Source organism: Medicago sativa, chromosome 6 (assembly GCF_051527215.1).
Source record: "Medicago sativa cultivar Bolivia chromosome 6, Bolivia_mono, whole genome shotgun sequence".
In the NCBI taxonomy this organism is placed as follows: Eukaryota; Viridiplantae; Streptophyta; class Magnoliopsida; order Fabales; family Fabaceae; genus Medicago; species Medicago sativa.
Genome location: NC_140754.1, coordinates 29,561,936 through 29,580,478, shown reverse-complemented (window position 1 = coordinate 29,580,478; position 18,543 = coordinate 29,561,936). Strand labels below are relative to the sequence as shown.

General features: G+C 39.6%; 2 protein-coding genes across 2 annotated transcripts; both read right to left on the bottom strand.

The window, feature by feature from the left end:
* Window positions 1-2,530: 2,530 nt before the first annotated feature.
* On the bottom strand, window positions 2,531-3,486 carry LOC146914404 (uncharacterized). Its single transcript, XM_085717253.1, has one exon. It carries the CDS (start codon window positions 3,220-3,222, stop codon window positions 2,602-2,604), a length of 621 nt encoding a protein of 206 aa, XP_085573379.1. The 5' UTR covers window positions 3,223-3,486; the 3' UTR covers window positions 2,531-2,601.
* Window positions 3,487-4,441: 955 nt separating this feature from the next.
* On the bottom strand, window positions 4,442-8,932 carry LOC146914403 (uncharacterized). Its single transcript, XM_085721060.1, has 4 exons — window positions 7,919-8,932; window positions 5,345-5,613; window positions 4,985-5,293; window positions 4,442-4,466 (listed from the first exon to the last, which is right to left on the bottom strand). The coding sequence occupies exons 1-4, from the start codon at window positions 8,930-8,932 to the stop codon at window positions 4,442-4,444; spliced, it is 1,617 nt and encodes a 538-aa protein (XP_085577186.1).
* Between the last annotated feature and the right edge of the window lie 9,611 nt (window positions 8,933-18,543).

The window sequence follows — 18,543 nt, the reverse complement described above, 5'->3', positions numbered from 1 at the left end:
CTCATCTTTTACTTTTCTTGGTGATAACCCGACCTCAAGTCAATCTTGCTGAACACACGTGCACCCACTAACTGATCCATCAAGTCATCAATTCTTGGAAGTGGATACCTATTCTTTATAGTTACTTTGTTCAACTGTCGATATTCAATACATAACCTCATTCTACCATCTTTCTTTTTAACCAACAATATCGGCGCTCCCCAAGGTGAAACACTCGGTCTTATAAACTTCTTATCAAGTAAATCTTCCAACTGTCTCGGCCAACTCAGAAGCTGACATACGATAAGGTGTCGTAGACACAGGCTTCGTTCCCGGAATAAGATCAATAGAAAATTCAACCTCTCTCTCCGGCGGCACATCAGGAATTTCATCCGGAAAGACTTCAGGAAAATCGCACACCACTTGTATTTTATTAATCACTGCTTGACTCTCCAAAGATAAGGATGTTGTAACACCCCGTTTTCCCAACATAAAAATTTCATTTAAAATCAGAGTATTTAATTCATAACGGAATGCCACACACTACTTTAACATCTCAAAACAGATAAAAATAATTATCCTTCAAAATCAACATCATGAAAAATCTTAAACTGTTGCAGCGGAAAATAGTTCAACATTTAAAAGTCTTGGCACGCAGGCCTTATTGGAAATTCTCATAAATTAGTTCATAAAAGAAACGCGTAAGGAATAGAAGTAAAAGCAAGCCCCCATCCCGTTACGTATCAGAGCACCTAGACACCAACTGAGAGTCCACTCATGAACGCCTCCAATCTTTATTACCTGCACATTACCCACGGTCGAGGCAACATATACGCAGAAGGGGTGAGATTTCATAATCAATACAATCATCAAATACCATTACTAATTTTCATCACAAATCATAATCAACTTAACACTTAAATTGACGACACAACTCATCTTTGACCATGCAACTCTATCAACTCAACAACAACTTAATAACACAACTCTTCTTTGACCATGCAACTCTATCAACTCAACAACAACTTGACAACTTAAACATCATGAACTTCTTGATATGCAAATGCATGTGGTACCAATCAACAACAAAATGAGCATAATGGCTCTTCAACGTGTGAGCACAAAGGCTGCCGGGCCTAAAGCCCCCAACTTTAATGAGCACAAAGGCTGCCGGGCCTAAAGCCCCCAACTTTAATGAGCACAAAGGCTGCCGGGCCTAAAGCCCCCAACTTTAATGAGCACAAAGGCTGCCGGGCCTAAAGCCCCCAACTTTAATGAGCACAAAGGCTACCGGGCCTAAAGCCCCCAACTTTAATGAGTATGCAATGAACTCAACTTCCAACAACTTAGACAACAACATAAACAACTCATACGACTCATAATCATGGACCACTCCTTGAATTCTACAACATAGACCGACTCATGCAACTTCAAGACACTAACAGTCAAAAGCAGGGAACAGCAGTAAGATACAACATTTAATAACATTTGAATGCGTTAACATCATCTAAGGTATGAATTACATCAACATAAATACCATAAAGCATCATTATAACATTCATGCAACCACACTTCTAATCTCAGTCACCTGAACAGATTGCAGGGTCTATAAAAACATCCTAAACAGCTCTCTTACTTAATTCTAAGGTCAACTCAAGACTACAGGTGCGAAGGGATCGCATCGGGACAATTTTGGGCAACTAACAGCCTAACTCGCAGTGGCGAGTAACTCTGCTCGCAATGGCGAGCAAAGCGTGCATTCTGGGTTCCTAAGTCCTTACTCGCAGTGGCGAGTTATTCTGCTCGCAGTTGCGAGCTTACAGGTCACTCGCAGTTGCGAGTTGCATTGCTCGCAGATGCGAGCTCTGGGTTCTAGCTCGCCGTTGCGAGTGTTCTTGCTCGCAGATGCGAGCGATGAATGTCAGTACGGCCAGAAACCTAAAAATCACAACTTTTCACCTATAGTCATGATTCCTTCATCCAAATGGCATCTAATTATCATCTTATGTCATATCTAAGGTCTGTACACTAATTTTGCATCAATCTAACATCTGTTCTTGATTCATTCGTCAAAATTGATCCTAAACCTAATTCTCAATTCTCACCAAAACTTAACCTAATCATGCTAAATTCATCCTATAGAATTATACCCTTAATAATATTGAAAATTAGTCTCACCCTTACCTGATAATAGCAGAATCGCAGCCCTCCTTTGGTTCTTCTCTCTTTCTGACTTTTCTCCCTTTTTCTCCAAAAACGTACGTACTACTTTTCCTAATTTATGTCTGTTTATTTATCTCTCCTTTTTACTCTTCTCACTACTAATTGCTCATCTCACCACGCAGCCCAATCTTTAATATTTTTATTTTATTTCTCATATCTTATTTTATTTAATAATAAAATAAGTCACACCAACATAACAACTTCACAACATCAATATACTTCACGTCATTCTAGAAAATCACATAATTTATCTATAAGTCATGCAAACTATTTAAATTCTTAAATCATATAAATATATATATAAATAAATATATAAATCCTCATTAAATTAAGTAAATAATTAAGACGGGCGTTACAACTCTCCCCAACTTATAGAATTTTCGTCCTCGAAAATTTACCTCAAGCAAACAACTCTGGGTAAGACTCCATCATCTTACTCTCCAGCTCCCACGTCAAGCTTTCACCAGTAGTGCCGCTCCAAACAACTCTCACTAGAGGTATTTCTTTGCCTCTCAACGTCTTCATTTTGCGATCATCAATCCTCAAAGGTAAAGTCTCCACCGTAAGGTTGTCTCTAACTTGCACATCATCACTCTGAATCACATGGGACGGGTCTGGGACATACTTCCTCAACTGCGACACATGAAACACATCATGCAAATTTGATAAATGCGGTGGTAAGCCAACTCTATAAGCCACCGTGCCAATTCTCTCAGATATCTGATAAGGACCAATAAACTTCGGAGTCAACTTCTTAGACTTCAATGCACGACCAACACCGGTCATCGGAGTAACTCTCAAGAACACGTGGTCCCCTTCTTGAAACTCAATGTCTTTCCTACGCTTATCATGGTAACTCTTTTGTCGACTCTGCGACGCTTTCATCTTTTCTTGAATCATTTTCACTTTCTCAGTAGTCTGCTGAACAATTTCTGGTCCTAAAACTACACTTTCACCTGTTTCAAACCAACACAACGGAGTCCTACACTTCCGACCATACAAAGCCTCGAAAGGTGCCATCCCAATACTTGAATGATAGCTGTTATTATATGTGAACTCTATTAACGGGAGATGACTATCCCAAGTCCCACCTTGCTCAAGTACACAAACTCTCAACAAGTCTTCGAGTGACTGAATTGTTCTTTCCGACTGACCATCTGTCTGAGGATGATAAGCCGAACTCAATCTCAACTTAGAGCCTAAAGCCTCTTGCAAACTCTTCCAAAATCTAGAAGTAAATCTTGGATCTCTATCTGACACAATGCTTGAAGGAACACCATGCAACTTCACAATGTCTCGAATATAAATCTCTGCCAACTGAGCCACAGGAAAACTAATATTAATCGGACGGAAGTGTGCCGACTTCGTCAATCTATCAACGATCACCCAAATAGTGTCATTTCCCTTAGGAGTATTCGGCAAACTCGTCACAAAATCCATGGATATACTATCCCATTTCCATTCTGGTACATCTAACGGTGTCATCCATCCAGCAGGTTTCTGATGTTCTACCTTCGACTTCTGACAAATTAAACAAGAATACACAAATTGTGCTACATCATGTTTCAATCCAGACCACCAAAACAACTTCTTTAAATCATGATACATCTTCGTAGCTCCCGGATAGATACTCAAGCTATTCCTATGACTCTCTTCAAGAATCATCTTCTTTATCTCATCATTGTCTGGAATACAAATCCTACCTCGAAACCTCAACACACCCTCATCATCAACCTTAAAGTCACCATCTTCCGTTTGATTACCAGCAACCAACAAGTCCACAAACTTAACGTCAGCTTCCTGCGCATCTTTAATATCTTTTAAGAAATCATTATCAATTTTCAGCATTCCTAACTTAACGCGCCGAGACGACATTTCACAAACTAAGCTCATATCTCTAAACTGTTCAAGTAATTCAAATTCCTTCACCATCATAGCAGACATATGTAAACTCTTCCTACTTAAGGCATCCGCAACAACATTAGCTTTACCCGGATGGTAATTCAAACTAAAGTCATAATCCTTCAACAATTCGAGCCACCGTCGCTGTCGCATATTCAATTCTTTCTGATCAAACAAATACTTCAAGCTCTTGTGATCACTAAACACCTCGAATCTCGAACCATACAAGTAGTGTCTCCAAATCTTAAGGATAAATACGACTGCAGCTAATTCAAGGTCATGAGTAGGATAGTTTCGTTCATGAGTTCTCAACTGTCTTGATGCATAAGCAACAACTTTACCATCTTGCATAAGCACACTGCCTAAACCCAATTTGGACGCATCACAATACACCGCAAAAAGTTCATCAGGTTTTGGCAAAATCAAAACTGGAGCCGTCGTCAAACGCTTCTTCAATTCATTAAAACTGTTCTCACAATGAACATCCCACACAAAGGTTTTACTTTTACACGTCAACTGAGTTAACGGAAGTGCCAACTTAGAAAATCCTTCTATAAATCTTCGATAGTATCCTGCCAAACCCAAAAAGCTTCTAATCTCTGTAACTGACTTAGGAGTCTCCCATTGTGATACTGCTTCAACTTTGGATGGATCGACTGCAATACCACTACCAGAAATAACATGGCCCAGAAAACTTACCTCGTTCAACCAGAATTCACACTTAGACAATTTAGCATACAACTTCTTCTCTTTCAGCACTTGCAAAACGATTTTCAAATGTTCTGCATGTTCTTCTTCTGTCTTAGAGTAAATCAAAATTTCATCGATGAACACAACCACAAAGCGATCCAAAAATGCATGGAAAATGCGATTCATATACTCCATAAACACGCTAGGCGTATTACTCACACCAAAAGGCATCACCTTATATTCATAATGACCATATCGCGTCCTAAAGGCCGTCTTCTGCATGTCTTCATCTTTTACTTTAATCTGATGATAACCCGACCTTAAATCAATCTTGCTGAACACACGTGCACCCACCAGCTGGTCCATCAAATCATCAATTCTAGGAAGTGGATATCTATTCTTTATAGTTACTTTATTCAGTTGTCGATAATCAATGCACAACCTCATACTTCCATCTTTCTTCTTAACCAACAATACCGGCGCTCCCCATGGTGAAACACTCGGTCTAATGAACTTCTTATCTAGCAATTCCTCCAACTGTTTCTTCAACTCAGCCAACTCAGAAGCTGACATACGATAAGGTGTCATAGACACAGGCTTCGTTCCCGGAACAAGGTCAATAGAAAATTCAACTTCTCTCTCCGGTGGTACATCAGGGATTTCATCAGGGAAAACTTCAGGAAAATCACACACCACCTGCAACTTATCAATCACTGCTTGATTCTCCAAAGATAAGGATGCCATCAAGGAAAACATCAAGATCCCATCGCGTTCTAATTGCTTCAGCTGCTTAGTAGACAAAAATTCTGCTCCACTTTCCTCTTCAGCAGAAGATAAATGCACCGACTTACTAAAACAATTAATGTGAACATGGTTGTACTCCAACCAGTTCATACTAAGGGTTAAACAACAAACAACAAACAAGACAACTTAAATACAGTACAAAACTGTAAAACGACACAACGCGACTCAACTACTTGGCCGGACGGACCGACCTGCTCTGATACCAATTGTAACACCCCGTTTTCCCAACATAAAAATTTCATTTAAAATCAGAGTATTTAATTCATAACGGAATGCCACACACTACTTTAACATCTCAAAACAGATAAAAATAATTATCCTTCAAAATCAACATCATGAAAAATCTTAAACTGTTGCAGCGGAAAATAGTTCAACATTTAAAAGTCTTGGCACGCAGGCCTTATTGGAAATTCTCATAAATTAGTTCATAAAAGAAACGCGTAAGGAATAGAAGTAAAAGCAAGCCCCCATCCCGTTACGTATCAGAGCACCTAGACACCAACTGAGAGTCCACTCATGAACGCCTCTAATCTTTATTACCTGCACATTACCCACGGTCGAGGCAACATATACGCAGAAGGGGTGAGATTTCATAATCAATACAATCATCAAATACCATTACTAATTTTCATCACAAATCATAATCAACTTAACACTTAAATTGACGACACAACTCATCTTTGACCATGCAACTCTATCAACTCAACAACAACTTAATAACACAACTCTTCTTTGACCATGCAACTCTATCAACTCAACAACAACTTGACAACTTAAACATCATGAACTTCTTGATATGCAAATGCATGTGGTACCAATCAACAACAAAATGAGCATAATGGCTCTTCAACGTGTGAGCACAAAGGCTGCCGGGCCTAAAGCCCCCAACTTTAATGAGCACAAAGGCTGCCGGGCCTAAAGCCCCCAACTTTAATGAGCACAAAGGCTGCCGGGCCTAAAGCCCCCAACTTTAATGAGTATGCAATGAACTCAACTTCCAACAACTTAGACAACAACATAAACAACTCATACGACTCATAATCATGGACCACTCCTTGAATTCTACAACATAGACCGACTCATGCAACTTCAAGACACTAACAGTCAAAAGCAGGGAACAGCAGCAAGATACAACATTTAATAACATTTGAATGCGTTAACATCATCTAAGGTATGAATTACATCAACATAAATACCATAAAGCATCATTATAACATTCATGCAACCACACTTCTAATCTCAGTCACCTGAACAGACTGCAGGGTCTATAAAAACATCCTAAACAGCTCTCTTACTTAATTCTAAGGTCAACTCAAGACTACACGTGCGAAGGGATCGCATCGGGACAATTTTGGGCAACTAACAGCCTAACTCGCAGTGGCGAGTAACTCTGCTCGCAATGGCGAGCAAAGCGTGCATTCTGGGTTCCTAAGTCCTTACTCGCAGTGGCGAGTTATTCTGCTCGCAGTTGCGAGCTTACAGGTCACTCGCAGTTGCGAGTTGCATTGCTCGCAGATGCGAGCTCTGGGTTCTAGCTCGCCGTTGCGAGTGTTCTTGCTCGCAGATGCGAGCGATGAATGTCAGTACGGCCAGAAACCTAAAAATCACAACTTTTCACCTATAGTCATGATTCCTTCATCCAAATGGCATCTAATTATCATCTTAAGTCATATCTAAGGTCTGTACACTAATTTTGCATCAATCTAACATCTGTTCTTGATTCATTCGTCAAAATTGATCCTAAACCTAATTCTCAATTCTCACCAAAACTTAACCTAATCATGCTAAATTCATCCTATAGAATTATACCCTTAATAATATTGAAAATTAGTCTCACCCTTACCTGATAATAGCAGAATCGCAGCCCTCCTTTGGTTCTTCTCTCTTTCTGACTTTTCTCCTTTTTTCTCCAAAAACGTACGTACTACTTTTCCTAACTTATGTCTGTCTATTTATCTCTCCTTTTTACTCTTCTCACTACTAATTGCTCATCTCACCACGCAGCCCAATCTTTAATATTTTTATTTTATTTCTCATATCTTATTTTATTTAATAATAAAATAAGTCACACCAACATAACAACTTCACAACATCAATATACTTCACGTCATTCTAGAAAATCACATAATTTATCTATAAGTCATGCAAACTATTTAAATTCTTAAATCATATAAATATATATATGTAAATAAATATATAAATCCTCATTAAATTAAGTAAATAATTAAGACGGGCGTTACAGATGCCATCAAAGAAAACATTAAAATTCCATCGCGTTCTAACTGCTTCAGCTGCTTAGTAGACATAAACTCTGCTCCACTTTCCTCTCAGCAGAAGAGAAATACATCGACTTACTAAAACAATTAATGTGGACATGGTTGTACTCTAACCAGTTCATACCAAGAATTACATCCATTCCACTCAAAGGTAGACAAACTAAATCAATCTCAAAATCTCGATCAAACATAGACAAAGGACATCGTAAACAAACAAGAGAAGTAGTTACCGAACCCTTAGCCGGAGTTTCGACAACCATCTCTCCATTCATATCAGACATAGCAAGACCCAACTTAGAAGCACAATCAAAAGCAACAAAACAATGCGTAGCACCAGTATCAATAATAGCAACTAAAGGAGTATCATTAATATAACAAGTACCTCTGATCAAGCGATCCTCATTCTCAGTCTGAGTACCAGTCAAAGCAAAAACTTTCCCTTTGGTCTGAGCCTTCTTTGGATTCTTGCATTGAGACCCAATATGACCCTCTTCATTGCAGTTAATACACACAACGTCTTCATGCTTACACTCTGCAAGTGTATGTCCCTTACTGCCACAACGAAAGCACCGCTTAATATCCTTATTGCAAGCATTACTCTTATGGCCTTTCTCGCCACAAGCAAAACAAACGATCCCAGCACCAGCATCTTTCCTATTTGACCTTCTTTCATCATTAGCTCTTCTTTTTCCTTTATCAGCAGGAGCACTGTAAGGCTTTGGGCGACTTTGCTGACCCTTACCTCTCTTCTCATTCACAATCTTATAATGAGCTCTAGTATCATCTTCATAGATTCTGCAAATGCTCACCAACTTAGAGAAATCACGGATCTGTTGGTAACCAATGGCTCGCTTAATGTCTGCACGCAAACAATTCTCAAACTTGATACTATCCACGAAACCCAAATTATCAATGGTAACCAATGGCTCGCTTGATGCCTCCTCCATGAAACCCAAATTATCAACCACAAAGGCCACAGGGACCTCCACCATACTATCCGCCACTGTACCAACAACCTTATCAACCATTCTACCAACACCTATACTATCCTCCACCATCTCAACAACCGTATCGTCCTCAAGCTCAACAACAGCCTCGCCCTCCTAGAAACCAGTTTCCTCCTATACCTATGCCGTATAAGGACTTATTGCCCTCCCTACTTGCCAGAAATCTGGTACAACTCAAAGCACCCACTCGCATGCAAAACCCTTTACCTCCCTGGTACCGTGCCGACCGCACCTGTGAATTCCATCAAGGGGCGCCAGGGCACGACATTGAACATTGTTACCCTCTTAAGGAGGAAGTTCAGAAGCTAATCCAAAACAAAGAACTGACTTTCACGCACCCTGACCCTATTGTTCAAAACAATCCCCTACCACATCATGGGCCGACCATTAATATGATTTAAGAAGACAGCTATGTTCTCTATGCATGTGATATCAAAACTCCTTTGGTTCCGATACATGTGAAGATGTGCGAAGCAACTCTCTTTAGCCACGATCACGAGGCTTGTGGTATATGCTCAGTGGATCCTCGTGGTTGCGAGCAAGTCCAGAATGATGTGCAAGGGTTGCTAGATGTAACACCCCGTTTTCCCAACAGAAAAATTTCAAAATAAATCAGAGTATTTAAATCATAAACGGAATGTCAACTACTTGAAAGTCATAAAATGGATAATTAACATTTATCCTTCAAAATTCAACATCATAAAATCTGAAACTCCGCAGCGGAAAATAGTTCAACATAATAAAAGTCATTGGCACGCAGGCCTCATCAGAAAATCTCATAAGTCCTGGTTCAATATTTATTCATAAAAAGTTCATAAATGACACGTAAGGAATAAAAGTAAAAGCAAGCCCCATCCCGTTACGTATCAGAGCACCTAGACACAATATGAGGAGTCCACTCACAACCGCCACTAGTCTTTATTACCTGCAAGTTACCCATACGAAGGGCAACATTTTCAAGCAGAAGGGGTGAGATTTCACAGTCAATAAATTAAACATATAATTCATCAAAATTGCATTTAACAACATAAAACATCACTAACATATCAAACATTTATTAATTAGCATCATATCAATCATAATCAAATATCATCATCAAATATCATCATTAAATATCATCATTAAATCATAATCAAACATCATCTTTTAAATCATCATCAGACATCATATTCAACTTAACACTTGACTTGACAATGCGACTCAACATGACAATGCAACTCTTAACAACTTAAATCATCGTGAAACTTCTTGATATGCAAATGCATGTGGTACCATTCAGGGCATCAAGCCCCCAACATATATGAGCGTAAATAAGCTCTTCAACAAGTGAGCATAGAGCTGCCGGGCCTCAAGCCCCCAACGTAGTTTGAGCATTAAGCTGTCGGGCCTCAAGCCCCCATCTTTAATGAGTATGCAATGGACTCAATCTTCCTACAACTTAGACAACATCATGAACATCTCTTACAATTCAATTAATATGGACAACTTCTTAAATCATTACAACTTAGACCGACTCATGCAACTTCAAGACATTAAATGGTCAACAACATTGAACAAAAGCAAAATTCAACATATAACAGTGCTTGAATGTCTCAACATCATTTAAGGGATGAATTACATCAACATAAATATCATAAAACATCATAATATTACTCATACAACATTACTAACAATCTCAGTCATCTAAACAGACTTCTGGAACATTTGGAAGTATCCTAAACCACCCTCATTCTTACTCCCAAGATCAACTCATGACTACACGTGCGAAAGGATCGCATGGAAACAACTTGGGCAACTAACAGCTTAGCTCGCAAAGGAGAGTGTTCTTGCTCGCAATGGCGAGTAATGGGCTTGCTCGCAGTGGCGAGTGACTTTGCTCGCAATGGTGAGTGGCTGGACTTGCTCGCAATGGCGAGTGTTACTGCTCGCAGTTGCGAGCGATGAATGTCAGTACGGGCAGAAACATGTTTTTCTCAAAATTTCACCTAATCTCTTGGTTCTATCATCCAAATAGCATCTAATTATCATCCTATGGAATATCTAAGGTCTGTATACAAGTTTCGCATCAATCTAACATCTTTTCATGGTTCAATCATCAAAATTGGTCATAAACCTAAATTCTCAATTCTCACAAAAACTCAACCTAATCATGCTAAATCCATTTTTCAGAATCATACCCTTAACAATATTGAAAGTTAGTCTCACCCTTACCTGGTTTTGATGAAAATCGCAGCTCTCCTCTTGTTCTCCTCTTTTATGACTTTTCTCCCTTTTTCTCCAAAAACGTACGTTCTGTGTAAAACTTTTCTAAACCTAACCTCTTCTATTTATAGCCCTCTTGCTACCACTAAACTCTCTAAATTTATAAAACAACCCCACAACTTAATATTTTATTTTATTTTCATACCTTATTTTATTAAATAATAAAATAAGTCACACCATCATTATAACTTCACAAAAATCATATACTTCACATAAATCTTAAAATCATATAATTCGTCTATAAATCATGTAAATCACCTAAATTCATAAATTATATAAATCACACATATAAATCATATAAATATATGTTAAAACTCATTAAAATAATTAAATAATTAAGACGGCGTTACACTAGACAGGAAAGAGCTTGTTGTCACCAGAAAAGAGAAAGATAAGAATGTTTGTGTTGTTACTCCGGTGTTCAAAACTCGGTAACCACTTGTGATAATGGTCAACCGTGCTAAGCCAGCTGGCACTCCTCTGGTGATCTGCCCGCCAGAACAATTGCCTTATTCTTCTCAAAAAGCTGTGCCATAAAATTATGAATACACAATCCTGGAAGATGGGAAAAAGGTACCTTCACTAGCCCCTGTGGACAACATTGAGGAAGTAGCAAGATTTTGAGGAGTGGACGTGTGCTCCCTAGTATTGTTCAGGAAGAAGCTAGTACTCCAGCCAAAGAACCGGTGAAAGAGCGGAATCCGAGCAAGGGTAAAGCTGTGGGACAGCCCAACGGGATTGTCTATGAGGATAGTGATGAGATCCTAAAGTTAATCAAGAGGAGCGAGTACAAAGTGGTGGATCAGTTGCTACAAACTCCCGCCAAAATCTCTATAATGTCTCTTTTGTCCAGCTCTGATGCCCATAGAGATGCTCTGATGAAGGTGCTAGATCAGGCTTATGTGGAATATGATGTAACTTTGGGACAGTTCGAGAGTATTGTGGGGAATGTGACTGCTTGCAACAATTTGAGTTTCAGCGATGAAGACCTCCCAGTGGAAGGAAGGAATCACAACCTAGCATTACTTATCTCTGTCCTTTGCAAATCAGACTCTCTCTCTCTAATGTCTTGATAGATACTGGTTCCGCTCTAAATGTGATGCCAAAGTCCACTCTGGACCAGCTTTCATATTCAAAGGCTCTCTTGCAGCCCATCAAAGTGACGGTGAGAGCATTTGATGGAACTAGAAGGTCAGTGTATGGAGAAATAGAATTACCCATCTCAGTTGGCCCACAAGAATTCAAGGTTACATTCCAAGTTATGGAGATCCAGGCCTCTTTCAGCTGCCTCCTTGGTCGGCCTTGGATCCATGATGCTGGGGCAGTGACATCCACTCTCCATCAGAAATTGAAGTTCGTAAGTCATGGGAAACTGATAACTGTCAATGGTGAGTCAGCTCTGTTGGTCAGTAACTTGTCTGCTTTCTCTTACATTGGTGGTAATAGTTTGGACGGGTCATCATTCCAAGGTCTCTCTGCTGAAAGAAGTGCGGGGAAGGTCGAAACTAGTATGGCTTCTTTGAAGGATGCTCAGAAGGTGATTCAGGAAGGGAAAACTGAAGGCTGGGGTCAGGTAGTGAAGCTGCCCGAGAACAAGCGCAAAGAGGGAAATGGTTTCCCTAATAGCAAGCCTGGGGCATTCAATCCTACTGGAGGTACTTTTCACAGTGCTAGTTTCATTCATGATCCGCCAGAGACTCATGCAATCATTGAGGATCAATCTGAGGAAGTGGCACCTGTCTTTGTGACGCCTGGAGGAGCCTGCTGCAACTGGATCGTTGTGGATATTCCTTCTGTGATACCTCGCTCTAAGTAATATGTTTGTCTTTGTTTTTTTTTTCTTTAAGAAAACTCCTTTCGTCCTGCCCCAGATGAAAGTGAAACTATGTAGGGCTTTGTCTTTGTTTCAAGTACTTTTGTTATGAATGAAAATCGTCGTTTCTGTCGCGACCTTTACTTTATTTTATTTTATTTTAGTGCTTTTCCTGGGAAAATGGTAATACATAAAACCAAAAAATTGTTCTCCTTTTCTTTTAAAAATCAAACTCAAAAGTCTGCATTTACTCATTTAAAATCAATCATAAATCATGTGCAGACTGAACATAAATGAGCCCGTTGAACACGGTAACCCTATGCTTCCTCCCAAATTTGAGGTTCCTGTTTATGAGGCTATAGTAGAAGGAGATGAAGAGATTCTTGATGAGATCAGATGGATGTTAGAATGAGAAAGAAAAGCTATTCAACCTCATCAGGAAGAGATAGAAATTGTCAACCTGGGTACCGAGGAGGACAAGAAAGAGATCAAGATTGGGGCATTGTTAGATACCACTGTTAAGGGAAGAATAATTGAGCTTCTCAGAGAGTATGCTGACATATTCGCATGGTCATACAAGGATATGCCAGGGTTAGATGCCGAAGTTGTGGAACATCGTCTGCCTTTGATGCCCGAGTGCCCTCCCGTTAGCAGAAATTGAGGAGATCTCATCCCGATATGACCCTCAAGATCAAAGAAGAAGCTCGAAAGCAGATTGATGCTGGTTTCCTAATCACATCTGAGTATCCTCAATGGTTAGCCAATATAGTACCTGTTCCGAAGAAAGATGGTAAGGTCAGAATGTGTGTTGACTACCGAGATTTGAATAAGGCCAGTCCGAAGGATGATTTCCCTTTACCTCACATCGATGTATTGGTTGATAATACTGCTAAATGCAAAGTGTTTTCTTTCATGTATGGTTTCTTCGGGTACAACCAAAACAAAATGGCTCCCGAAGATAGAGAAAAGACGTCTTTCATCACGCCTTGGGGCGCCTTCTGCTATGTGGTAATGCCTTTCGGATTGATAAATGCTGGTGCCACTTACCAAAGGGGCATGACCAAGATATTCCATGATATGATACACAAAGAGATTGAGGTCTATGTGGATGATATGATTGTCAAGTCAGGCACTGAAGAAGAGCATGTTGAGTATTTGTTGAAGATGTTTCAGCGGTTGAGAAAGTAGAAGCTCCGTCTGAATCCCAATAAGTGTACCTTCGGTGTCAGATCCGGGAAACTACTAGGTTTTATTGTTAGTCAGAAGGGTATTGAAGTAGATCCCGACAAAGTCAAAGCCATCAAAGAAATGCCTGCTCCAAAAACAGATAAAAAAGTCAGAGGATTCCTTGGTAGGCTGAACTACATATACCGATTCATCTCTCATATGACTGCTACATGTGGGCCGATATTCAAGTTGCTTCAAAAAGATCAAGGGATCGTGTGGACCGATGAATGCCAAAATGCCTTTGATAGTATCAAGGAGTATTTGATAGAGCCCCCAATTCTTGTCCCTCCAGTGGATGGAAGGCCTTTGATCATGTATTTGAATGTGTTGGAAGACTCTATGGGCTGTGTACTTTGTCAGTAAGATGAAACCGGTAAGAAAGAACATGCAATTTACTACTTGAGCAAGAAGTTTACTGATTGTGAGACTCGATACTCCGCACTGGAGAAAATTTGTTATGCCTTAGTCTGGGCTGCCAGACGTCTCCGCCACTACATTATTAATCACACTACTTGGTTGATATCTAGAATGGATCCAATCAAATACCTCTTTGAGAAGCCCGTCTTAAATGGAAGAATTTCTCGTTGGTAGATGTTGTTGTCCGAGTATGATATCTTGTACCGCACATAGAAAGCTATCAAAGGTAGTATCCTCGCTGATCATTTAGCTCATCAACCAATTGAAGATTACCAGCCTATCAAGTTTGACTTCCCAGATGAAGAGATCATGCATCTGAAAATGAAAGATTGTGATGAACCATTGTTTGGCGAAGGCCCTGATCCGGAGTTTGAATGGGGTTTGATATTTGATGGAGCCGTTAATGTCTATGGTAATGGAATTGGGGCAGTCCTCATTGCTCCTAAGGGCCATCACATCCCTTTTACTGCAAGGCTACGATTTGATTGCACAAATAATATTGCAGAGTATGAAGCTTGTATTATGGGTATTGAGAAAGCTATTGACTTGAGGATCATGAGAATTAAGATATATGGCGATTCAACTTTTGTGGTTAATCAGATTAAAGGAAAGTGGGAAACTCATCATGCGGGATTGATACCTTACAGAGATTATGCCAGACGTTTGTTAACTTTCTTCAACAAAGTAGAATTGAACCACGTACCTCATGAGGAGAATCAAATGGCAGATGCTTTAGCTACTTTATCTTCAATGATCAAGGTGAATCACCCCAAAATGGTACCCTTAATCAGTGTCAAGTTCCTCGACCGGCCAGCTTATGTGTTTGCTGCTGAAGCGGTCTTTGACGACAAGCTGTGGTTTCACGATATCAAGGTTTTCCTTCAGACACAAGAGTACCTGCCTGGGCATCTCGCAAAGATAAGAGGACTCCAAGAAGATTGTCAGGTAACTTTTTCTTAAATGGGGAAGTTCTGTACAAAAGAAACTTTGATGAGGTTTTACTCAGATGTATAGATCGGCGTGAAGCAGATTTGCTAATGCATGAGATACATGAAGGCTCATTCGGGACTCATGCCAATGGTTATGCAATGGCTAAGAAGGCATTGAGGGCCGACTATTATTGGATAACAATGTATGCTGACTGTTATCATCATGCCAAGAAGTGTCACAAGTGTCAGATTTATGCGGATAAGATCCTAATACCGCCAACTATGCTCAATGTTATCTCTTCTCCATGGCCTTTCTCTATGTGGGGCATCGATATGATTGGATGGATTAAACCAAAAGCTTCCAATGGACATCGTTTCATACTAGTGGCTATTGATTATTTCACTAACTGGGTTGAAGTGGCATCTTATGCTAACGTGACCAAGCAAGTGGTAGTTCGATTCATCAAGAACAATATCATCTGCCGCTATGGTGTCCCTAACAAAATTATCACGGATAATGGTACCAATTTGAATAATAAGATGATGAAAGAATTGTGCGATGAATTCAAGATTGAACATCATAACTCTTCTCCTTATAGGCCACAGATGAATGGTGCAGTTGAAGCTGCAAATAAGAATATCAAGAAGACTGTCCAGAAGATGGTGGTCACTTACAAAGACTGGCATGAAATGTTACCCTATGCTTTGTATGGTTATCGTGCCTCAGTGCGTACTTTGACAGGGGCAACCCCTTTCTCTTTGGTATATGGTATGGAAGCTGTACTCCCTGTGGAGGTTGAGATCCCGTCTTTGAGAGTCTTGAAGGAAGCTGAATTGTCAGAAGCTGAGTGGTGTCAGGATAGGTATGGTCAGTTGAATTTGATTGAAGAAAAGCGTATGACAGCTTTGTGCCGTGGGCAACTATATCAGTCGAGGATGAAACATGCATTTGATAAAAGAGTGCGTCCCCGTGAGTTTAAAGAAGGATACCTTGTGGTCAAGAGTATCAAGTCTTTTCAACCAGACCCAAGGGGAAAGTGGACACCTAACTATGAATGTCCTTATGTTGTTAAGAAAGCTTTCTCTGGTGGTGCTTTGATTCTTCCAAATATGGATGGAGAGGAGTTACCTCGTCCTGTGAATTCTGATGCAGTCAAGAAATACTTTGTCTAGAAAATATATAAAAAAACAGCTCGGTAGGTCGAAAACCCGAAAGGGCGGCCTAAACCAAAAATGAGCGTCTCGATGGATTGAAAACCCGAAAGGGCGGTCCATGCAAAAATTAGAGAAAAAAAAAGAAGAAGAAAAAGATGTTTACCCTGATAGATCGAAAACCCGAAAGGCGATCTATGCAAAAGTTAAGGGATTATGACAAGTAACTGCATCAGATTGAGCATCACTCACTTGGGGAACCTTAAGCTGTCAGAAGTTCTCCGATATCTGAGCATCAAAAGCAGTGGAATTCAAAGTTGTTAGGGAATATAGCGGTTATTGTGTTCAATGTACCTTCCATATATTAATTACCATTTTCCAAATTTTGTAATATGTGGTGCCATGCCTTTGGCCGGTTACCATTTCTATTAAATCAATTTGAGCCTGTGCCTTTTTATTTGGAATTCTTGTTTATTCCATGTGCAAAATTTCTTCCATTTTTAATATTAGTACTTAAAACAAAAACTTTGAAAATTCTTTTGAAACTTTTGTGTTTTCTTTAAAAAGAACAAAAATGACAAACATATTACCTTTGAAATCATGTATCATAGAAGCATATGTCAGCATTCGTTCCGAAAACAGGTAGATACAACAAGTAGACATAGTCATTGCTAACAAAAAAAAAAAGCTCGCTTAGTTGAAAACCCGAAAGGGCAGCTTAGGCAAAAACGAGCGTCCTGGTGGATCGAAAACCCGAAAGGACGATCCAGGCAAAAGTTAGGGATTTCAAAAAAAAAGGAAGTGAAAAAGAGAAGAAAGCAATGACTATTTGAAGCATGAATTTGAGAAAGAGCCTCGGTCTAGAAATGCCGACTTCTATCAGTAGTTTGTTTGGTGGGTTGTACCCCGACAATGCTTTGATTCATCTCCAGTGATGTTACTCCCCATTGAAGAGTGCTGAATGCTTGTAATGTGATGTTGGGCCATTTTCTTTGGACCTGTCCAATCATGTCTCAACAGTCTTACCATTATACTGTCATATGAGTCGCATACGCATACATTCATTCATGCTTACATAGCACGCATACAAATATCATTCATACATAGTTGCATTATTCTCCTGTATCTTACTCTAATACGTAAAAATGTCATCCTCATTGGTGTTTGATTTAAGTTCAAGTGGCAGCTCCCACCAAGTGTTTCTTGTATCGGTAGCAATTGATTTTTTTACCCTGTTGGTCGTTACCACTGTAAAGGTAATTGACGGTATTTTCTTTTTGTATGTGGTCGTTACCCTAGTAAAGGTAATTGACCGTATTTTCTTTCCGTATGTGGTCGTTGCCCCAGTAAGGGTAATTGACATATTTTCTTTTTGTATATGGTCGTTACCCCAGTAAAGGTAACTGGCGGTATTCCTTTCCGTATGTTGGTCATTACCCCAGTAAAGGTAACTGACAGTGTTTCTTTCGTATGTGATGAGTCATAATTTAGTCTATTTTTGTGCATTATTTAGTATCGTTTTATTTAGATTTAGTTTTATTTTATTTTAATATTATTTCCTTTTTCAATCTTTTACTTCAAATTGCATTTTATTTTATTTTAGGAACGAATATATGGTGGAATGTGTCTTGGAGCAAAAGAAAGAGGACTGGAGCAAATACAATGCAAAAATACGAAGATACGGAGACAAAAATATATCTCCACAAAGTCAGAAGCTTGGCACGGCCCGTGCCAACATGTGGCACGGCCGTGCCACCCTCCAGAGTCTCTTTTGCTGCTTTTTCTTCGGGCCCAAGTTACTCTGTTGTAGTTTTACTGATTAGCCCTTATAGTTGCTTAGATTTTAAGTCAATTGTAAAGCT